The following is a 23865-nucleotide window of genomic DNA, read 5'->3' as shown; positions in this document are numbered from 1 at the left end:
CCACCTGTCCGTCCATCCATCCACCTGTCCGTCCATCCATCCATCCATCCATCCATCCATCCATCCATCCATCCATCCATCCACCTATCCATTCATCCACCTGTCCATCCATCCATCCACCTGTCCGTCCATCCATCCACCTGTCCATCCATCCATCCACCTGTCCGTCCATCCATGCACCCATCCAACCAGGGGACTGTATATGACTCTATAGGCTTTTCCCGAGGGACAGCACTGGATCCATGCCAAAAGGGGGCGTTTGCATCATGCAGCCGGAGGGGCGGGACCAGAGGTGGGTGTGTGTCTCTCAGCTGATGCGCGTATCAACCGACTCCATCATCAGCATCCGACGCTGACAGCGGTCGAAGACAGCATCCCTAATATTACCGACCCGCGGTAACAACGCAGAATAAGATCAGAGCCCGGGACGACCAGGACTGACGCCGCTGTCCTGTGGCAATAATATTTATTGAGGCTGCCATCTTACAAACCGCCGAGCTGCAAAATAGTGAGTAGCCTTTGATGATGGACCGCCAGGATGCTACAATCGGTAAATCAAAGCTACTGTCGTCAATGTCAATGACGCTGTGCATTTTAACGTGGATGTGTTTCTGGGATTCGGCGAGGGTGGTGCGTTCGTTTCTTGTCAGGGGGCCTAGCGAGTAATTGTTTGGGAAGCGCAGTCGATTCAGGGCTTGATGCGGATGCTGCTAAAGCCGCCCTTGCCGCCCAGGGATGCAGAGAAAAAGGGAGGGGGGGAGGGGGGGTGGGAGTCGTGAGGGGAGGGGGATTGAGGCACAGCAGCAGATAGATAGGCAGTGTATTTTACTACTACTACTATTCACCCAAGTGGAAGTAAACCTCTCGTAAATGGGCTGAGAAGGGGAAGTGAACGGGCATGACTGCATTTCTATACCCATCTATCTATCTATCTATCTATCTATCTATCTATCTATCTATCTATCTATCTATCTATCTATCTATCTATCTATCTATCTATCTATCTGTATATCTGTATATCTATGTTAATGTTCAATGCTTTTTAATACTTGTTTAATACATTGTTGATGGCATATAAACATAAAAGCGTATACAAAATAGTTGCCAGCTTATTAGGTAGGCCTACACCTATCTAAAACTACAACAGTCCTTCAATAAATCCCCACAAAGTTGATATATTCCGGGTTTAGTTGTTGGTATTTTGGAGGCTGCAGTTTGCGGCGACGTTGACTTGTATTGCGTTACGAGAGGTGTCTCTCATTTCTGGACATTTTGTCTTTAACTGGGACACGGTGAATGGCAAACAGGAAAACCAAGGAAACGAGTGGGAAAAAGACTCACAAAGGTCCCAGACTAGATTCAAATGGATGGATGTTGGTGTTTTATTGTCAGCACCTCTCAGTGTAATGCAATACAGTTCAACTACACTGCAAACTACAGCTTCTGAATATACTCAGATGCTAGTTTATTAGCTACACTGAGCTAAAAAACAAACAGTTTAATACAACAGTCATGCAGTAAATCTTTAATCTAAGACGTTTTAGAGTTAGAGAAGCATGGTCATTTTGGAGGCTGTAGTTTGTGGTGCTGTATTGAATTCCATTATCCATTAAGGATGTGTAATGCATATTTTGTCCATCACATTTTTTAAGGTCAGACTAGATGAAACACCTCTGTGTATAACCAGGGAGTGATAAACCTGGTAGGTTGAGTCTATTGAGTCTCCTACACTGATATTCCCCCCAGCAGTTTGCCCAGACCCCCTAGAAACCAAACGGTATGCCTAAACTCTCTCTAAGCTTGTGTTGATTAAATAACACATTTGCACCGTGGCACGCAAAATCAACTTAGAGTACAGTACAAAGTGATGTTTTTTTTTTTTCATTATAAGGGAATACAATTCAACAGCACCACAAACTATATCCTCCAAATGAAGTTGAATGCCTCAAACAGTTTCAACAGAAACCCTAAAACACACTTAACATTCAGTAAATATCAGTTTGACTCTTCATGAAGTTCTGAATTTTGATTTTCACATCTACATCTTTGATTAGTGTTGACTACACTACGCAACAATATCTTAAACATATTGCTCAAATAAAGTCTGTTTAGATTTAAAGTTAATAACTTGGCCATATAAAACTAAGCCTATATCCTGTTTGGTGTAATGGTGATCCGTTACGGTCATGTTCATATTTTGTCACCTGGCATTGGAGGGTAGACTCTCCTCTTATACATATTGTTCTTTTTATAGTGTAAATTCTTAATTGCATTTATTGCAGGGCTGTTGTTTTCAATTGTATTACATTGTAGTTTTAGGTATTCCTGTAATCGCATCCAGAACAAAATGCAAAAATCAAATATTCTCTTCCAGTTCATTGATGCGAAGGGACACAAAACCAGCATGCTTACCTCATGCACACAAACTAAAAAGTCAGAAATAACATACTCTTACTGATAGTAGTGCATACATAATAAACAGATGCCATAAACACACTTTAACACTGTGATTCTATTATTAAACTGGCAGACAGGCTTTATTATTACACTTTACTAATACCCTCACTATACACATAAATGTCCAGAGTTATCCATCAGACCTGTTTCATTTTTATCATGGTGGGAGGAACACGCTGCCCCTGTATGTGGGTTAGAATCTATTCTACATTAGCTATTATTGTATAACAAGTCATTATGCAATTATAATATTGTATAACTCCTTTCGTTTTTCTGTGTTCCTCTAGTGTGTGTGCCCCCACTACCTGCATTAGGTTGTGATGACCCACACTACTTCCAAATGTATCTGTGACCCTCCCCAATCCTGACTCCTAACCTCTAATCCCTGACCTTTGACCCCCACTATGGGCAGTGTTGGCAGTGGGGTGGCAGGAGAGCAGGAGTTTGCCATGAAGTCTGTGGGTACGAGGACCACCCTGCCAAGAGCACCTCCTCTCTCTCGCCGTTGCCCTGCCGACCGCAGCTGCAGCGCAGAGCGACTGCCCCGCCCTCCAGCGACTATATCTGATGGGACGGCTTCTAGCGATGAACGAGGGAGTGTTAGTATTGGGACTGGGACCTGTACCGGGACTGACCGACCCACCGAAACAGCCTCCTCCACCAACACTGAATGCACCATGACGGCCCCGTCCAACAACAACCAGTTGGAGTGTGGCAACGGAGCAGGCAGGCGGGAGAGGGAGTGGGAGAGGCAGCGTGAGAGGGGAAGAGACAGGGACCGGGACCGAGACTGGGACCGAGAAAGGTTAGAGAGGGAGCGAGAGAGGGAGAGGAACCGGGAGAGGGAGCGAGAACGAGTGGAGAGGGAGAGGCTAGAGCGAGAGAGGGAGCGGGAGAGGGAAAGAGCCAGAGAGAGGGAAAGAGAGAGAATCGAGAGGGAGAAGATAGAAAGGGAGAGGGAGCGAGAGAGGGAAAGGGAGAGGGAGAGGGAAAGAGAAAGGCTGGAGAACGAGAGGTCGGAAAGGGAGAGAGAGAGGGAAATACAGGCTGCAGGTTTAGATGTTTGTGGGAACCTTTTGGGACGAGGAGGAAATGAGAAGAGTCATAGCATGAACCAACACCAGCACCGAGAGATGGCAGCCGTCAGAGCCGACAGTGACATCAACCCAGGCAGCCACAACCCTCCAAACCACAACCCGCCCAAGATCCTGCCAGTGTCGGGAAAACTAGAGCAGGTACTTCAAGATGTAGGACGGTGGCTCCAAACCTTGGGGTCAGCACCCTCAAAGGGGGTTGTAAGTTAAATCTAAGTGCTCACTAGATGATTAGGCAATAGTGAACCACAAAAATGTAAAATTTGTGTAAAACAGGCAATAAAAGTGCGAGTCACTGCAACCACAGGGGGTCCTTGAGTGTGCAGCCACCAAAAACACTTCATGGACATGTAACATTGTATTAAGATAGATTTGAACCTAAACCAACCACCAATTTTGCCATCGGGCATAAACCTGTTTGTAAGGATTTAAGCCCCTCAAAAATAAACCAAATGCATCTCAAGCAGTTCCAAATATATCATAATATGTAACATGCATGTCCCATATTGTGTCGTCATTATAACAATGCTGAATTATTTCTCTTTCCGTCTATCTTTCTCCATCTCTTTCGTAGGCAATGCAGAACAACTCGGGCCTTGTTCGTCCCTCTGCCTTCAAGCCGGTGGTTCCCAAGAGCTTCCACTCCATGCAGAACCTGGTGGGCCAGGCAGGAGGGGCTGGGAGCGAGGGCAAGACTGAGGCAAGGAGTGAAGGGTTCAGTGAGAGGAGAGGAGACAGGAGGTGCAGGGACGGAGCAGGAGGAGAACCAGGAGAGGTCCCAGAGGCGCTGCTCCTGGACCAGGACAGCCCAGTGAGGGTCAGCAGAACTGAGGGCGGGGGAAGTGGTAATGAAGTGGTTCAGGGAGGGATGTCTGACTCAGGGAGGAACTCCCTGACCAGCCTGCCCACCTATACAGGCTTGGGGTCCGGTTGTGGGCCTCCAGCCGTCCTGGGCCCTCTCAGTGCTTCAACCAGCCACATCAACAGGTTGGGCATGGTTGGGGCAGCTGCAGGCCTTGACAAGCTTGAAAAGCCTGGCTATCAGGTAAGGCCATCATCCATATACTCCATTCGTCTGCTGCTCAATGCACCGTGCTGTTATCATCTTTCATGGATTGCGATGTGGTTCTTTCCTCCAGAACGGGCTGAGCGCCTCAGACAGTGGCCGGTCCTCCTCGGGAAAGAGCTCCTCGTCCTATCAGAGGCTGAGCCACCTGAGTGATGCCCCAGCACCTCTACGCCCCTCCCCCTCGTCCGACGACATCATCCAGGACCTCGAGGACCGCTTGTGGGAGAAAGAGCAAGAGGTCAGAGGCCAGTCCTAAATGACTGATGTGCAGTTGTTTTGCACCTAGCGGGTACATTTACCAGCATGTAAAGCATCAGTTCTGTCTTGTGGCCTGATCACTCTTCTTCTCTACCAGGTGCAGCATATGCGCAGAAACCTGGACCAAAGTGAGGCAGCAATCATTCAGGTGTTTGAGGAGAAGCAGCGTGTCTGGGAGCGGCAGATGGACGAGCTGAGACAAAACTACGCTTCACGTCTGCAGCAGGTGTACTGACTACTTACCTTGATGTCACTGCACTAATATCTTTACTTGCATTTTGAGTCTTATACAAAGGCTATAGAATTTCTGGGGAGTAGATACGCTTGTTTTTCATATCTTTGTTGGAAGGAGGTGAAATCTCTGCAGGTTATTTAATGGTACACCACTTATGGTTCATAGCTTTAAGTACCAGGAGGTATTCTTGCCGAAACTGCACATACTGTCAAAACTTACACTCTTTTATATTTTTGCAGGTTACCCGTCGCGCTCAGCGCTCCCAGACTGCCCTGCAGGCCCAGATAGGCCGCCTGTCCCAGGACAAGAGGAGGCTCCAGGAGGAGATGGCAGCTCTCTTGGCCCAGAGAGAGGAGCTGGAGAGAAAGTGTCTGGATTACAGGAAGGAGCAGGCTGACATCTTGCCTCGTCTGGAGGAGACCAAGTGGGAGGTGAGATATGAGTATATGACTTGGTGCGCTTGACTAGTCCGGTAAAATGTTATCAGGGTTGCATCATGGTAGACTGAGCAGTGGAGCACCGAGTATAAGGGTGTGTGTGTGTGTGTGTGTGTGTGTGTGTGTGTGTGTGTGTGTGTGTGTGTATGTGTGTGTGTGTCTTATATGCACAGGGATAGGTAGAACCTAATACTCGTTGTTTATGTGGCAGGTGTGTCAGAAGGCAGGAGAGATCTCCCTGCTCAAGCAGCAGCTGAGAGAGAGTCAGGCTGAAGTGACCCAGCGAGCTGGAGAGATGGTGGCCCTAAGAGGCCAGCTGAAGGAGCTCAATGCCCAGCTAAGGGAGCGGGAGGAGACCATGCTGGGCCTGAAGGACTCCTATAGCACCAAGAGTGTGGAGCTGGAGAAGTGTGAGGTCGAGCTGAGGAGGACCCTGTCAGAGGTGGGTATTTAATTACATGTTCATTAATACTCAGCGGGTTTGAAAGCTGAAGATTATATATAACAGAAAAACACAAACAGATGAATCATTTACAGAACTTTACAATCCATTAAAACAGTTTCCAAAAATAATAAAAAGCATTTACTATACTTTACTAGACAGGGTGTTCATCAGATTCCCTGGTTTTCAGTATATGGAGCACATAAAATCCCCTTAAATGGGTCTGATAAAACCCTGTCACTGTAAGATTTAAGATATGATGGTGATAGAATTTTATAAATGTACATAAACTAGTGCCAGCCCAGCGTCTAAAAGCAGTAGTTCCATGTTTGCATATACTGTAAATCAAATAATCAAATAGTTTGTTCAAGTATCTGGTTGGAAAATCTGATGTATGTCATCAGTGTAGAATTGTATATTAGTAGCAGTTGTGGACATGACATTATCGTCACTATGGTAACCAGAATCTCCCTCAGCTATGGTCACATATCCTCCAAATATGCACAAAACGTACCACAAACTGTAGGATATCTGGAGGTCGTCTTTATCAAAAACTTATCAAAAAGCAATTTTGATTACTATCCAAAGTGGTCCGAATAGACTTTACAACAAATGAGGTTGCAGGATTGGGATGTTTACCACTACATCTAGATCGTTGAGCGTTTAAATTATTTAAATCCTTCGGAAGGATTCCAAAAACTTGGTGAGGACTCTAGGATAAATTGGGGACTATTTTATATCACAGCTGCAGATATTTTGTCCCCCTCTGTGCTGTATGAGCTCATAAGAAGCTCACTCACATATAATATGTAGATATAATGTATAATTTCATTACTGAAAAGACTAAAAAAATGGAAGAGCAATATTCATCTCTTTTTTAAGTCCAATTTATACATTTGACACAGGCTGTTCTCTGGGCCAACGTACAAGTGCCATGAAAACACTATGCAACATTAATCAAAAACGTTGTGTGGTCAAGTTTGTAAGCAAGCTTTAATATCATATTTTAATATAAAAAGGTGTCAGACAACAGCTTTAATATGCTAATTGCCTGGACTAAGAGGATTGCTCTCCACCTCTCTATCAGGGCCAACTACTTTTTCTGTACTACAGTCTTTCTCCTGATTCAACTGACTGGACCAAAGAATTATCCCCCACTGCTGCTATCAGCCATACAATCCCATTTGAATTGAGCCTAAAGCTGCATACATGTGCATGTTTGCATTCATGCATGTATGTACAACAAACACAGCTGGATGTGTATTTATTTGAACAGCTATGTTAATCTTTTTAGACATGATCTGTGTTTATGTAAATTACAAATTATACTTATTACGTCTGCATGTCCTTAAAACACTTGATTTGACTTTAGATCGTGACAATCAAACGATACATTTAAAACAGAATATTTTTCCTTTCTACAGGTGTCCATCCTTAGAGAGAAACTGGGTGTATTCGAGGCAGAGGTGCTCAGTTTGAAGAGGGCTCTGAGTGAAGTGAGCAGAGGAGCAGAAGTTGTTGTGAGCCCTAACTTAGCTGCTGCAGGACTATTGCCACCCTGGGGAATTGTCCACTGCCCACGTAACCCCACTGAATCCTCAGCTAACTCTCTCACCCCAACATCCGACACTCTGCTGAGTCTTCAGAGTGATGAAGCCAAAGCCCAAAGGCAGGAAGCTCAGCGACAGGAGAGGCAGCAACGCGAAGAAGCCTGGCGTGATGTGCAGCAGCGGCAGGAAGCCCACATGCAGCAGGACATACGAATGCGTCAGGATGCCCAAATCCGACCAGATGCCCAATTCCGCCAGGAGGCCCAGCTTCGCCAGGAGGCTCATCTACGCCACGAAGCCCAACTACGGCAGGAAGCGCAGCTGCGCCAAGAGGTGCAGCTCCGTCAAGAGGCCCAGCTTCGTCAGGAGGCCCAGCTCTGCCACGAGGCCCAAATGCGCCAAGAGGCCCAGCTACGTCACGAGGCCCAAATCTGCCAGGAGGTGCAACTGCGTCAGGATGGCCACCAGCCACAGCGAGGCCAGGAGGGTCACTGGGACGAGGCAGGGGAGCTGCGCAGACAACTAGAGCAGCTGCAGGCGGCGTTACGTCTCGAGCGGCAGCAACGGGAACGCCAGGCCCTCAACTTTGACCAGGAGCGACACACATGGCAAGATGAGAAGGAGCGCGTTTTGAAATACCAGGCGCAGCTGCAGCTCAGCTATGTGGAAACGCTGCAGAAGAACCAAGCTTTGGAAAAGCGCATGACCCAGTTGGGAGCCAAACCAAACACAACGTCCACCACCACCACTATAACCACTACCACCACCACCTCCCCCACCAATTCCAACTCTCCACCTCCGCCACCAGCCATCTCACCTCTATCCCCGCAGTCCCCGCCCTCTCTCTCTGGCCCCATCGCCCTCACCATCTCCCCACCTTGTGAAGACCAGAAGGGCCCTCCTTCCCTCCACCAGCTTGCCAATCCCTGGGCAGGACCCTCACGCCTGGAAAGGATAGAGTCCACTGAGATATAGAGCCAGCTCCATGATACATTTTCCAGTCCAATGCACCCACAGCGACAAGGACTCTCACACGCAAACCCCTTCAGCATACAGTTGAAAACATTTCAGTCTACAATAGAATAAATCAGTACAGTCTGACATACTTTTCAAAGCAACGAAAGACACTAAACAGCAACAACAGCGACTGCAAAGTCCAACGTTATCAGTAACGAGCAGACCATCTGCACGGGAAGTTGAACTTCAATCGCTCCATCAATGATTTTACAACCTCCTTAGCAGCCTTTCTCTCACAAATTGCACACGACTACATCCTTTTTAATCAGTGTTCATGAGATGTGTGCCACACTGGTGCATAGATAGATGACGGCACTGACACGGGGGTCATTTAATGCCCAGAAAAGGACCAAGACAATCAGGGATATTGTCAGAAATGATCAACAAGAATATAATGCGGTATTTATTCATTGTAAGTCTGTGTCACTGGTAATGTAAAAGTAGAAATAGTGGTCAGAGTGTGTGATGTTAACTGCATTTTTGGCCAGAGAGCGCCTTACTCCATTTTTTTCCAGCATGTATATGAGAATAACTAATGCTGGGAACAGATAAAAAAAAAAATCAAGAGTCTGATTATAATTTGCAGTGCTATAATCATAATATCAGCAAACCAGTCACAGAACATTATTATACATGCCTGGATGATTTTTATTTAAATCCCAGCAGATATTGACATCAAAGGTCACACGGACTGATTCTTGATTCAGTTTTCAAGTCATTTCATGCACAGGGTCCAACATGTACGACCCATTTAAACACATCATAACACAAGACCAACAGAGTTTATATTTTCTACAAATTGAATAAAATAGATATGTTTAGGAGATAATCAACCCCAAACGAATATAGAATATGTTTTAAGGCTTGGGAGAACCTGGTTTGCCTTCACTGCATAACGTCTGCAGTGACTAAAAATAAACACTAGAGGTCATTAAAGAGCTTTGAGAGCTCACCCCCTCATTGAACTGCAATGAGAATGTGAAAGGAAGCACACAATTTGAATTTGGTTATTATGATAATTGTGTCGTTCACTTTGAGCAGCCAAGAAATCTGAGAAATCAGTCAGTGTCCCCAAAGTAAAATAATATATACAATTTATAGAATGTATGATATAATAGAAAGAAATCCTTATAATAGTTATAGATTGTAAATGTGTGTGTGTGTGTGTGTGTGTGTGCGCGCGTGCGTGTGTGTGTGTGGGTGAACGGGTGTGTGCATGTGTGTATACATATGAAAAGCTTCAGCTTATGAGATTGAGGATAGAGGGAATAGTGGCAATACAGCAAGTGAAGGTACTGTATATTGAGGTAAAAGGGATTTTTTTTCCCCGTGGGAAGGGGGGTTTAAGTACAGTAAGATGTACATCAAAGCTTCGTACAAGGACAGTTGGATGGAAAATTCGAACTGAGGGAGTCTATATCCTGGGAACTCTACTTTCTTCTGTATAGTTCACTTGGGCAAAGCAGGGGAGAAGGAAGTTTAAAAAAATAAATCTGAAAAATGGAAAGTCTGCCTCTTTAAAGGGAGCATTCAGGCTAACTGCACTATGTAGTGTCCTACACACAAGTTATGATGTACAGTAGACTCAGATGTGAATATCATGGCTTTTATATGTGTTGTTTATGCCAGCATACAAAGATGTTGCTCAAGAATATTAACTTATCTCTAAGGTATTACATAGTATTATCATCTTTATTACTGTTATTATATTATGGTGAACTGACTGAAAATATGTGCCATTTGAGCTTTCCTTTATGTGTTTTTTTTTTTTAACTGTGTAGATAGCCTATTGGCCTACCATAATGGTGCGATCATAGCAACTCCGTCCAAAAATGATGTTCCTTTTGATGTAGGTGATAAATGTAGTTACAGTATTGCATTGTTTAGAGAACAAAAAGCTACCGATTTTATACATGTTTCAAACTTATTGTTTGCATTTATGTTACTAGTACTGTTCTGGCTTGATTAAAACAACCCCTTTGTTAAAATTCAGCAGAACTAATAAAGATATGTGAATAATTCAGCACTTCTTCTGTCATTGAGAGAGTCATTTGACCTGTGGTTAAGGCTCAACTGGAGTTGAAGATTTGAAGCTGGAACTCAGCTTTGAAACGACTGGGCAGAAGGAATATTTGGAGTCCTCCAAATATTAGAATACAGGATTAAAGGTACATATCTTTTTTTTATTTTTATTTTTTTTAATCACAGCAGTTCCTAACCTGGGGGCCAGGACTACCTTAAGGAATCATTATCAGGGGTCATCTTCAGATGATTTACAAGATAAAAATTGAAAATACATATGTCTGCTACACAATAGGTATATCTTCAGATATTGTGTCTAATTGCATAACCTTTTGCAATTAGACAACTGGCTGTATAGAATCCTTAAACATATGTAACCTGTGAGGAGGAGTTAAAAGTAGATATATCATTGCTTTATGGGATTACAAAAAGGGAAACATCTTTGGCTAAATGTCTTGTTGTTTGCTGATGGAGACTGGCACTCAATAATGAAGGAATGGTTTAATAGTAGTAATAGTGAGGAGCCTAAATAGGCCTCAAACGGGTAGTCTGAGGTCTTTCCTGTGAACAGCATGCATCCCAATGAGGTGACCATGAAATATTGCAAGCTGCAAGGTTACATCTTGAAATCTTTATGTGGAAGACGAGATACATATTTGACATTTGAAGATAGACAAATGCATTGTAGTAGATGTCTATAATGTAAATAGAGGTAGATAGAACACATACATGTTGGTGGGACAGGCAAGTAAATAAAGTACATTCTTAACACCTGTTGCATCGCTTGATTCATTTCGCAATTATAAATGTGACGTTTGGCCCTTCTCGGCTTCTGTAGTCGTGCCGGTTCAGCTAGCGTATGGCTAGTAGCTGTTAGCTACTGTTTAAAACTGCTCAGCGGACCCAAATACAGTCAAAACAGACAACTTTGTCTACGACCAAGCAACGTAAGATTTGTGTGCTTTAGTTTACTGAGCTAATGTCAACATTGTCGGTCTGGCTCAGCGTTAGTAATGTTAGCAAACAGCATATTGCTAACTACGTTTAACGTATCTGGATATAAATGACGTTACCTGTTTCGCATAGCGAAGCTATGCACGATGCTAAACGTTAGATTTGGTAGCATTGCACAAGTTAATGTTTAAGGCGTTTACTAATAAGTAACGAGGCCCAGAGGCTCGAACATTACCTCCGACAGAGAATATTTAATTGTAAAAAAAAATGATTAAAACGTTACGTGACATCAGTCAGTCTCTTTGGTGAAATTTAGCCAAATTGACATCGCTAACGTTCGTTGTGTCCAGTTACTTGGCTGGATGAGAAATTAGCAATCAGAGGACTCCGCTATTTGTACATCTTGGCTGGGGCTACTTTCACTACTTGTTAATACCCCAGAAAATGTCAGGTTATAGTAAAAGAACTGCACATCACGATTTATCAAAATTGTTTTCTGTTCAAAGACTGAATAATCTCAGGGGCAGCTAAAGATATTCTATTTTCTGTGTTTAATCAGCCTGAATTTCCTCATGTTATTACGTTGCCGGATGGCAAACATAAGTGGAAATTGTTATCACTTTGTTACTTTACAAAATACCAATTGAGTTTACCTTGTTGAACTCACCGTTCAGGTGAGTCAGTCGGTCTGTGAAGGTCATTTTGTCCTGGGGTCAAAGGTCTTGCATGGGTGTAAACACAAGAGAAATGTGATTATCTTCTAACAATGCCATATAATGTGGTGTACCAATGTGAGTCAGTGTTAAAGAGTTGTATTCATTCGAGTTTGCCTTGACCTATAAACTGTCTTAACATCAATTTGTGTCTTCGCAGGTTGGAGGAGATGGTTCTGAATCTTTGTCTGCCACCCTTTTATACAACAGTTCATTGCAACAAGGTTTGACATATTTCATGGACCCATCATGTAAATATTTATGTAACATATACAGTGTTTTATAAACTAAAAATAAACCTGGTGTGACTAGTGTTCAGAGCAGTTAGTTGGGAGATAAAATAAACCCTAATGTGTAGTAGTGTTATGAGGGCATCACTCACCTTATTTCCTTTTTGAAATGTTAGGATAGGTAAGGTTAGAATATTTGTTGATATAAATACAAAAAATCAACATAGATACACACAAAACAGCTAAGGATGGAAGTGGAGGATATTCTGTAGATGTGAAAATAAAGAAGCAGAGGGATGTGATTGGTGTGTGTGGGAGTCTGAATGACCTTATGTTCTTTTTATTTGTATTTTGTCATCTCATCATGACTATTCTCTCCACATTCAACATAAAATATCTTCAGTGATATTTTTATTTTATACCTTTTTTTTTTTCGACCCTCTTCTATATTGTTAACTCTCCTCTAAGCCACATCTCCAATGAGACAAGCCCTTGCAATTTAAAGGTTTTCCAGAATTGGTCAAATAACATATATTTTTCAAATACAGCTGTGTGCAGATGGCTATGATGTCACAAACCTTGTGTCAGCCGATCCTGCTCTCCGGAGGCGGGGCTTCAAGCTGGAGTATTTCCTACGTCCACCTTTACAGGTACGATTACGCTGTGGTACTTAAGGAGGGATTTACTTTCTTGATGAGAGTTAGATGAGAAGATTGCCAAGCAAAGTTTCAGTTTTTCATAAAGGTTAATACACTGTCATATTGTCCTAAAATGAATGTCATTGCAGTCTTGAAATATTACCCTAGCTATTCTTTGTACAAAGTTTGCCTTTTATAGTGGTGAGAAAGTTTAATTTCCTTATGAATGTAATTTATATGAAATTCACACAGAAAAAGGTTAAGAAGCATGTGCTTATTTTGTAAATTATAATAACAATCCAGAATTAAAAGCTTGAACTATTAATTTGTGGAGCCATGCAAGTCAATGAGTTTTCCACTGTCATGCAAATATTTTTTATGATTTAATTTATATTGAAACAGGAAGTTGAGTGTTGAGAAAAATATGAATATGAACTTTTTTCATATCTGCATTTATAAACATCAAAACTAGTAATGATGTCATGTTATGATGTCAGGTATGATATCAGTTGTTAAAATAATTTTTCCGTAAACGAATAAATTCACCCAAGGAGGAGATCGGAGACATAAGTAAAGTCGACGTCTGACTTTAATCTTGTACAAGAGGAGCAGTTACAGTGCAACAACGTGTGAGGATGCTACAGAGGAAGTGCTCAAATCACTGTTGTGACTTGAGTCTTTTAAAGGCACAGGAGATAACGCGTCATCGACAGTTAATCTTCATGCAGAACTAGACATCATGACTACCAGGCCTCTGATAACATTTAGGTCAGCCATGGGGGTACTAAGTTATAAACAGTTCAACACATAAAGCTGTAACCTGAACTAAGAAAACTTTAAGACATGAGGTTATACAAAATTCTTATAACATCAGTATACTGTGAAAAGATAATTTTCACAATTTCTTGGTACCTTTTATTTTGGGAAAAAGTTAAAGAAACTAAAAGTGTGTCGGATTTTTGGCAACATACATTCATATCTATGATCAATAACTCAATATCCTTTTTTTCCCTTTATACTTCTCAGGTGACATTGAAGTTTGACTTCCAGGTGGAGCTGTGCAGGATAGATGTGGAAATGTGGCCCTCTGGGATGGACCGGGGACAGGAATGCAAGAAACTGGAGATCAGCACCAGTTCTGATCCACTACGCACCCAGAATTTTGGCCAAGGCCACAAACAGGTTCAGCAAAAGAAAGACATGCAGGTAAAGCACCAGAAACAGAGCAGAGAAAAACAACAAGAGCATGATGGTGAATCTCACCAGAGTAATTGCGACCAGTGGAGACTTCAGGCCCAACGGTGGGGTGAAGGAGCTCCAGATGAGCCTCAACAAGGACACCATGCATTCAAGTCACACACTGAATCCAGTAATCCTACACCAGAGTTTAAACTGATCGGTCGTTGCGAACTTAGGGAGGAAACCAAAGTCTGTTTCACACGTTCAAATTTCCGTCCCCGGCGCCCATTTGTCTCCACACTACCTCCACAACCTACGAACTGTCGGCAGGAAGAGCTGTGGAGTCGTGGTCTGCTTTCATTAGGCGCTGTGACACAACTTCGTGTGACTGTGCCATTCGGCAGTGCAGGAACTGCTCTGGGGCTCAAGGCTTTAGCTGTGTGGGGACAACCTGCTCATTGCTGCACTGCAGAAGAAGTGGAGAGGATTAAAAGAGTCCATGAGGCCAACGAAAGATTGCTGCCACAACCTGTGTTTTTTGCCCCTTCTGTCAGACAGAGAAAACCACCACTGCAAGCAGGTACACCTCCAAGGTATGTTTTTGAAGTCTTAAAAAAATCATTTAATCTTCTTTTTGAGATCAAGTAGAGCTTTTTTTTCACTGTTGATAATTATCCATTGGCTTTTTGTCTGACTCCAGCAATATTTCCGTCCCAGAAGAGTTCCTTGATCAGATCACCCAGGAGGTAATGATGCTGCCCATGCTGCTGCCCAGTGGCGTGTCAGTGGACAACACCACGCTGGAGGAACACCAGAAGAGGGAAGCCACTTGGGGTCGACCCCCGAACGATCCCTTCACCGGTGTCCCGTTCACTTCCACCTCCCAGCCTCTTCCTAATCCCCAACTGAAAAGCCGCATTGACCACTTCGTACTGCAGAAAGGCTTGATGAGGAGGGATGGGACGGTGGGGAGTCAAAGAGAGGGAGAGAATCCACAGGCCTCAAGACTTGCAGCCTCCAAGGTAGATGGACAATCCCAGTGCTCTCCCTGTCCCAGTGAAAGCTCAACAAACAACACTGTTATTCAATATAATGCTGGCACCAAAAATACTAACAGGACTACACAAATGGAAGACACTGGATTGGGGTGTTCATCAGAATTTGGGAAAAGAAAGAAACGAGATCTCAGTGGAATTTTCAATGAATCAGCAGCTGAGAACCTACTACCTCAAACAAAAAGACCAAGAAATGATGCAGTTGCATGTGAGTATGGCTTGTTTTCTTAGAACAAGATCCCAAAACATTTTCTAGATTTTTTTTCCTCCAGCTGATTTGTCTGTTTTGCTGATGTTTACTCCTTCGCCATTATACTTTAGTCCCTAGCTGCAGCTCTCATGAGCAGCGTTTGTCAGCCAGTCTGGACGAGGCCCTCTTCTCCGCCCTGCAGGGCCGACCCTCCTTCACTTCAAACTTGCCTCAGCAGAGACCCGTTCTTCTCTCCGACGCTGAACCACTGAACATCTCGCAGCACTGTCAGACTGCAGGCGCCGCAAACATGCCACCAGGTAGGATTTTGAAAAGTCCACCTTGAAACACCCACACTGTGTACCCTCTGTAAATATCCAAGGTGGTTTTAACAAGGTTGTATCTTGCTCTTCTGTAAAATGTGGCTCGCTCACTCTGGCTAATCTGATGTTGCACTTCCTGTAAACAAAAGGGAGGGTTCACCTCTTTTTAATATATTTTTGACAACCAAATTCCCTTACAAAACATGGTTCATTGCTGAGAGGCATTCTGTGAATCTGTGAAAGGAGGGTCAAAGACTGATGTTAAATCAATATTAATCTGTTGACCGGTCATTTAATTTTCCCTCACATTTGCTTGCCAGGTGAGAAGACGTGCTCGGCGTGTTCCTGTTCGGTCTCCGCTTACTCTAAAGGCGCGTCGTCGATCTACCGTCTAACCTGCGGACACTTGCTCTGCCGTTCCTGCCTGCGGAGGGAATCGCAACCCGTAAACCCCGTCACTCCATCAACAGCCAATCACATCTTGTGTCCGGCCTGCCAAAGCCCTACCCCACGCAGTGATGTCATACGCGTGCATCACTGACAGACGCTGTAAAAAGGCAAAGCTTTCCTTTTGAAAGCCTGTGAAGATATCAGGATTGTTAAGGAGGTGAAGACGGGATTGTGAACCAGATAGAAAGAAACATGTACAGTGGAATGTTGCAGTTCTTGGATGCATTTTATTTGTAAAATGTTTTGTTTGTTGTACACTACCTCTATACCCCACTTTATACACAGTTTATCTTCACAGACATGTGCTACTGTATGGTGGTTAGTTGTTCTGAACCATTTCCATGACAACATTCATCCTTTAATTATCATCTTTTGTATTTTCATATTATTTCTCATTGACACGGGTTTGTACTTGTACTTCCAGCACTGAATTCTATTTCTTCAAATTTTCTTTGACCAATGACGAAAATCGATGTTACTGATGTCCCCAGATGTAATATGAACATCACTGAAAGCAAAGACCTTTGACAAAAGTCTTGCGTACAGAATGTTTTCTTCTCCTCCACCCCCCCTCCCTGTCTTCTTGTTTCCATCGAGTGTCGACCCTGGATGAGTTGATGTGTCGAGGATGTAAAAAGAAACGGCTGTGGAATAGAAGTGGTAGGCCAGAAGAATGAGAGTGTATATAATCGAGTGAACCCAAGGCTCTGTGGTCATTGTGAAGAAACACGGCAGGTCATGCTTAGCCTTCCCTTCTCCTTCACTCTCTTCACCCCTTCACTTATACGCTTGCGTACACGTTTTGTCTTCAGAGAGTAAATGCAGGTAGTTGATGTAACTCACTAAGACTTCCCTGTTCTTGTGAATGAACTACTTTAAAGATTGTTTAATTGCTCTTTTGATATTTCCTTTTACTGCTCTTCCGGCGGTGGCTCAGGGTTGTGAATGTGCGCATGTGTGTTATTTTGGATGCTGATGTGCAGGCGGCACCCTGTATGAGGTATATAAAAGTGTGTTTGAATGGATGAATGTTGACATGTAGTGTAAAGCGCTTCAAGTGGATTCACTATTATTTTCAACGTGCCAAGGCTACAAGTCAGTGTCCTTGCCCACATGTTCATCCCCTGCCTCCTAACACGTCGCCCTAATTGCTTCTTATGAGTTTGTTATTGCGAGCACAACCTGTTAAAATGGACCAAAGGCAGGACAAAAACCAGTGTTTATTGGGCTTCACGCTCACAAATGGCATAAGTTATCTGTTGGTTTCCCTGACAACATTAAGCTTAACCAAGGTCGTGATCCTGTTTCCGCTCGGTACAAGCAAAGGCTGGAATCAGATGTTCTGCATTTGAAATGGAGACGTCGGCTCCGCTGAGCTACAAGTGGTCGATAAAAGCACTTGTATGATGCTAAACCAGACTGTGTATTGGAGTGGTATTAACTACGACCTCTAAATTAAATTGAATTTCACTGTATTGTTTATTTTAAGATGTAGAACGGGAGTTGTCTCTATTTGTATATTGTTTTTGTTAAACTTTTTATTTCCTATTGTCCAGAAATGCAAAGACCATTATGATTGAAAAGCATTAAGCTTGAATGCTTATTAAGGAAGATCTTCACACCTGCTCCCTCTGACACGCACTCTTCTACCATTCATTTGTTAATTAAGCCAAAGCATGCAACAAGACACGGAACATAATAAGGTATTTATGTTTTCTTGAAATGCTAATCTTGTTGTGCTCATCAATAGTTCCAACTAACACCATGGAGCATAATTTGTGTGACCTCGAGGTTGTCATGACGTTTCCTTCGTGTGACAAGTTTTTAAAAAAAAGTCCTGCAGTGATGAGCAGACATGAATTGTGCATGATCATTATGAAATGTTGTCAATCAGTGGGCTTATTGCATTAAGTCTAATTGGTTGTACACAAGTCTTAATTAGTCGTTCATGTCCTGCCATTTTCAGTGTGCGCAGTCCGCCGCGTGAGGGGATGGAAATTATTCCGGAAAGTTATTCCAAATAAACGTGGCGCAGTCTTGAATACAGAAAAGACATCTGCTACTGTCGCCGCTGTTCTCTTTTGTATATTTGTTAGATGGCAGACATCTAATGCAGAGCCATATCTGCCGCGACCTCTTGCGCGCACGCACGCACGGTGGCCTTCGAGCGCGCGTACACGTGGGGGAGCAGAACAACACTGACGTCAGATACCGAAGGAGTGTCGGTCGCTTTGTCAGGTCATGTCCATCCCGCTTATAAGTGAGGGATCTGCCGGGACGTCGGTCACACATCCATCCAGGCGGAGGACATAGCGGTGCTCTCATCCAACAGCAGCAGCGATGCCTCACTCCTTGTTCCACCTGTGCGTCCTGGGACTCCTCTCCCTCTCATCCGCCTGTTACATCCAGAACTGCCCTCGAGGAGGGAAAAGGGCGCTTCCGGAGACTGGGGTCAGACAGGTGAGGACCATCCTTTTCTGCTTCACTTCTGTCATATCATCTTTGACTATCCTAGATGTTATTTTATTCCTTTGGTAATCTTGGATTGGAAATTTACCAAGACACATTTGCACTTATTGGAATACGATTTTATGTTATTATGTATAAAAAGAGAAATATAATAAATCTACTCTCTTAAATATGGGAAATCATAATTCAGATGTGATATACTTGATTGAATTGTTTGGGTTAAGATGTGTAAAGAATAACCCGGCTATTTTACCTACTAAAAGCTAGAAATCCATAGTAAGGACGTTAATAAAAGTCAATTATAATTGCAATAACAAAGTAGGGCAGAACAATTTGTGCAAAGATGGCACGAATTAAACCATTTGTTTTTCAGGAGATTTCACTTGGATAAACATTTACCTTAAAGTATGTGCGTATGATAAAACTAAATGTTTTGTAGCTTATAACGGAAACAAACATTTGTGTGTTTGTGTATTCTTTAAATTCTCATTATTTCCAGCATAGAAGCAAGTTGACAATATATATATATATATATATATATATATATGAAATATACACAAACATATACTGAACTGAGATAAATTTGAAATCATGCAATCTTTCCCAGTATTTATGTCTAATATGTCCATTACCAATCTTATTTCAATATGAGAGGAAAGAGTGAATGTATTGTATATGTGACAGCACTGCTCTGTTAAAATGAAAATAACAATGTTCCAACAATAATTCACTGGATTTATAGCATCTGATCAATGCTTAAATTCATCTCATTCTCCAGTGCATGTCGTGTGGCCCCGGAGACAGGGGCCGCTGCTACGGCCCCAGCATCTGCTGTGGGGAGGACCTCGGCTGCCTGCTGGGCTCCCCGGAAACAGCTCGCTGCATGGAGGAGAACTACCTGCTCACCCCCTGCCAGGCAGGAGGGAAACCCTGTGGATCTGACGGAGGACGCTGTGCTGCTTCAGGGATCTGCTGTAACTCGGGTACAGTCTGGTTTGATGTTTGTCAAGTTCCAATAAGTTAATAAGTCAAATATGATACAGATTTTTGGGCACAGCTTGAATAAAGTCCTCTTCCTCCTCCTCCTCCTCCTCAGAGAGCTGTGCTGTGGAGCCTGACTGCCTGGGGGAGACGGAGGCCTCAGATCTGGCCTACGGCTCTGCAGGGAGCTCGCCTGCAGAGCTCCTGCTGCGCCTCCTACATGTGGCCACCAGAGGACAGACTGAGTACTGATAGTGTCCTGTGGAGGCTGCTCTGCTTCTCAGGTGCAACAAGAATGAAGATCACACCTGCTCCACTATAAGCTTTGAGATTTTGAACCTAGCAACCAATTAGCCAAGTCAAATTTTGTTCTCTACTGTTGTGATATTTCTGTATCTGTAGAGGAGGTCACAGAAGGAGACGCATCTTAACTAGTGATTGGCTATTTTCATCTAGATCCTGGGGAAGAGGAATTATGAAAAGTAGATTTCATGTTTGTTCTAACCTTAGAAATGTATATACTGATGCACATACTGTAAACAAAACTGTATTCTATATGAGAGGGGATAACATACCTCAGAGCTCAATTTCAAATAAGTGAATTATAGCAGAAAACACTGTAAATATGCCAGAGATTGGAGATTACAGACATCCATGAAAAAACAGCCGAATGACGAAGCTTACGCAGTTACTTCTTGTGTAGTAGACATATTGTATATTGAAAATAGGAGAATCAATACAGAGTGTATCGCTACCAAACAAATCTGCCGTCTGTTTTCATTATTCCCATGCACTAAATAATGAAACCTTTAACCGAGTGAGAAAGGAAGTGAGTGAAAGGAAGTGAGTGAAAGTTCACCCAACGTGGAGAACTACTTCTAAGAAATCACCCATAATAATTGTAAATCGTAAATCACTTTCCATCACTTGAACGCACCCAGCGTTTGAACCTCTTTCATTTTCTCTCATAGACAGTTTGTCGTGTGCAACCATTTACAGCAAACTAAATGTAATTAACTGATATGAGGGTCACGGCTGGACTTTTTAAATAAGATTTTAAGGTTATTTATCGAGTAGTCCAGCACACCACATGTTGCTCTAATAATATAAATGCACACACACACACACACACACACACATACACACACACACACACACACACACACACACACACACACACACACACACATCTCTCTGTTGGATTGTAATCATCATGTTCCTTTCTGCGTGATGACTGGTAACTGATGTGTCAGAACCGTACATGATGGCAGTTGGTCTGTAATGTTTTAACATCCATCTGGGAACGGGAGGCAGGACTTCACACGTTTTGACATTTAACTGATTTGACTGTGTGGCATATTGGAAAAACCTGATCTGGACTTTTATGGCAAATCTCACTGTTGAGTCTGTATTTTGACAGTGAAAAGCCTGTGAAACCACTGTCCCTGGTCAATGTTGCATCAGTGATGCACATTTTTAATTGATACACATGATCACATGGTGTATTCAAACAGATAATGTGTAGACTAAGTTAAAGTGGCAGTTCTGACCCTTTTGGGACCCTGAATGAAACATTATCGGCTGAGTTATAACGTTCTTCTTGACGTCCTATTCATGTTCACCTTGAAATTGATAATTTCTGCAAATTGCAGAGTAACTGAGCCAACATTTTGAAATTTCAAACCGCCAATTATTTTAATAATGCAGCCAGTGAGGTCAAAGCAGACATTCCTTCATTTAAAGGACAAAACAAATCCTTCAAATGTTATTTACTTACTTTTGTTATTTACTACGTCCAACAGGCTCAGACAGGAGCCAGAAAAAACAACTTTTGATCTGAAAGCTTCATATGAGATCATGTATTTATTATTGCGTGACAGACAATGTCTTCGTTGGTTTTGACTCCTACCGAAACATTCCCCAACACCGGTCGGTAATTATTGCTGCCAGAAAATTTCCCCTGGGGAAAAGTTGGAATTGTTTCCTCTCCGCTTCTTGTCTGAACGCTTAGCTCAATTGCACAACATATGACTGAGATTTGCACGCCACACCTGAGCAATGAATGTGAACTGGGAGCTGCAGCTTCGAGTTGTCAGATCCATATATCAACGTGGATTGTCAATCAAGCCTTTATTTATCCATCCATCCATCCATCCATTGTCTACCGCTTATCCTGCATTCAGGGTCACGGGGGGGCTGGAGCCGAAGGCGGGGTACACCCTGGACAGGACGCCAGTCTATCACAGGGCCAACATGTAGAGACAAACAACCATTCACTTTCACATTCACACCTACGGGCAATTTAGAGTCACCAATTAACCTATCCCCATCCTGCATGTCTTTGAATTGTGGGAGGAAGCCGGAGAACCCGGAGAGAACCCACGCTTACATGGGGAGAACATGCAAACTCCACACAGAAGGAACCCGGGGCCGACCAGGGAATCGAACCCGGGACCCTCTTGCTGTGAGGCGAGAGTGCTACCCACTACACCACCGTGCAGCCCCTGCCTTTATTAATCAATAGCTCCAATCTTTTGCTCTACAGTGATTGGAGGACAATGTTGCCCAATGTCAGATTGTAAATGTAAATGTAAATCACATGGAGCAACGTCTGTTTCTGATGACAGCTCTAACAGCTGGAGAGATCTTTGATGGAGTTTGTGTCTGTACACATTTGCACGGTACAAACACTCTCTGTATCCGCAAATGAATAACACCCTGCATTCTGTATTTCTACTGGCAGAATGCATTTCTATTATTTATTCAGAGTTTGCTTTTGATTACTCTATGTAGAGTCAGTTCACTCGGTACAACACATGTAGTCTGGGATATCAGGGCCCATGTGACCTACCTTAAGACTCCATTATTCAAGGCAGATTACCTGTGGTGACGTGTTTGGGGCCCTGCCTCTATACATTCATCACCACAGTCATCCCCTCAGTCGTTAAGCTCTCAGGAGGAACACCTCTACTGAGTGGAGTTAGTTGGCTGTGGTAAGCTCTGTGGCACATTCAAGTTGGTTTAACTTAAACCACGGAGCACCAGGCAGAAAGAAGTAAAAAAGAACTCTGTTCGTTCATGTCTTCTCTGGAGCGTCTTCTCTTTACTTGAAAATGACCAAGCATGTTGTTTGTCTGGGGATTGTCCGCCCCAGGATGGAGTGTTTTCGGCGCCTGTCCAAGTATAGCGGAAATACATAACCTATGGTATTACGAAGGCTAAGGCTTTGGCAGGAAACCCATTTTGTTCCATGGTGATTAACATACTAGTCTCCTGGTCCACCAGCGCCTCTACTGCCTATGTGGTAGCTCTTACTGCGAGTATACATACAGCAAAACTGTGTCTAGTCATATAGCTCACTTGCCGAAACAAAGACTTGTACCGGCAGGTGAACTGATCCCACTCAGTAGGCCTACTCTCTTGCTGACCTAGTGCAGCGGAAACTCAGACCATAAAAATCAACCAAATCAACTACTTGGTTTTTGCCGACCAAGTCTGTCAATGAAGTGGTGGATATGACATTATAATGCATCAAGTCAAATTAAGTCAGCGTTATTTGTATGGAACATTTAAAAACAGGAGGAACAAACAACCAAAAAACAAAGACTTGTCTCGTCAATCGAGTCAGGTTACTATCGGTTGATGAGACATAATGTCAGCGTTGACTATTACTTTTCCCACGGGGCAAGGTCATGTGTTTGTTTTGACCCAGCCTCCCTCCCTCCCTCCTAACAAGCCTGGGCTACCTTTCTCTTTCTACTACACCACTCACTCTCTCTGTGCTGCAGGCCTATGGCAGCATAATTAGGGACTGGGCCGAGGCAAGCCGAAACCCGTTAAAAAAGCGTTATTAAAACGGGCTCGGCCTGTCTGAGTCAAGCACACCTGTTCCACACACTCCTCCAGAACCAGCAGTTTGATCAAGGACTTGGCTTAAAGTGAAAGTAATGCACTAATGACTCATCACGTTTTTATAATCATGTGTTTAGCAACATCTTTGTTCATTTAGAAATATGCTGGAGTGTGTGTGCGTGTGTGTGCGTGTGTGTGTGTGTGTGTGTGTGTGTGTGTGTGTGTGTGTGCGTGTTGTGTGTTCAGTGCC

The 23865-nt window shown here is 43.3% G+C and overlaps 3 protein-coding genes across 9 annotated transcripts; all 3 read left to right on the top strand.

Moving 5' to 3' along the window:
• Positions 1-393: 393 nt before the first annotated feature.
• On the top strand, positions 394-10582 carry lzts3b (leucine zipper, putative tumor suppressor family member 3b). 6 transcript variants are annotated; one of them, XR_014598150.1, is made up of 9 exons: positions 399-550; positions 2745-3692; positions 4126-4596; positions 4691-4858; positions 4976-5104; positions 5353-5544; positions 5762-5992; positions 7417-9745; positions 9798-10582. XR_014598150.1 is itself a non-coding variant. In XM_084024462.1 (8 exons), the coding sequence occupies exons 2-8, from the start codon at positions 2862-2864 to the stop codon at positions 8515-8517; spliced, it is 2736 nt and encodes a 911-aa protein (XP_083880588.1). In that variant the 5' UTR covers positions 394-550; positions 2745-2861; the 3' UTR covers positions 8518-10582. The 6 variants fall into 6 exon arrangements, 5 of the variants coding, with proteins under 5 accessions (XP_083880588.1, XP_083880587.1, XP_083880586.1 ...); XM_084024462.1 differs by having other exon boundaries at positions 394-550; positions 4126-4209; positions 7417-10582; XM_084024461.1 differs by having other exon boundaries at positions 394-550; positions 4126-4368; positions 7417-10582.
• Positions 10583-11428: 846 nt separating this feature from the next.
• ubox5 (U-box domain containing 5) lies at positions 11429-17760 on the top strand. 2 transcript variants are annotated; one of them, XR_014598237.1, is made up of 8 exons: positions 11429-11528; positions 12409-12472; positions 13027-13128; positions 14143-14888; positions 14996-15558; positions 15672-15860; positions 16184-16470; positions 16514-17760. XR_014598237.1 is itself a non-coding variant. In XM_084025867.1 (7 exons), the coding sequence occupies exons 2-7, from the start codon at positions 12419-12421 to the stop codon at positions 16402-16404; spliced, it is 1875 nt and encodes a 624-aa protein (XP_083881993.1). In that variant the 5' UTR covers positions 11429-11528; positions 12409-12418; the 3' UTR covers positions 16405-17760. The 2 variants fall into 2 exon arrangements, 1 of the variants encoding a protein (XP_083881993.1); XM_084025867.1 differs by having other exon boundaries at positions 16184-17760.
• An 885-nt stretch (positions 17761-18645) lies between these two features.
• avp (arginine vasopressin) lies at positions 18646-20015 on the top strand (the record flags this gene model as incomplete). Its single annotated transcript, XM_084024475.1, has 3 exons — positions 18646-18773; positions 19561-19765; positions 19879-20015. The coding sequence occupies exons 1-3, from the start codon at positions 18654-18656 to the stop codon at positions 20013-20015; spliced, it is 462 nt and encodes a 153-aa protein (XP_083880601.1). The 5' UTR covers positions 18646-18653.
• Between the last annotated feature and the right edge of the window lie 3850 nt (positions 20016-23865).

Source organism: Eutrigla gurnardus (assembly GCF_963514095.1).
Source record: "Eutrigla gurnardus genome assembly, chromosome: 13".
Lineage (NCBI taxonomy): Eukaryota > Metazoa > Chordata > Actinopteri > Perciformes > Triglidae > Eutrigla > Eutrigla gurnardus.
This window is presented reverse-complemented; position numbering and strand designations above follow the sequence as displayed.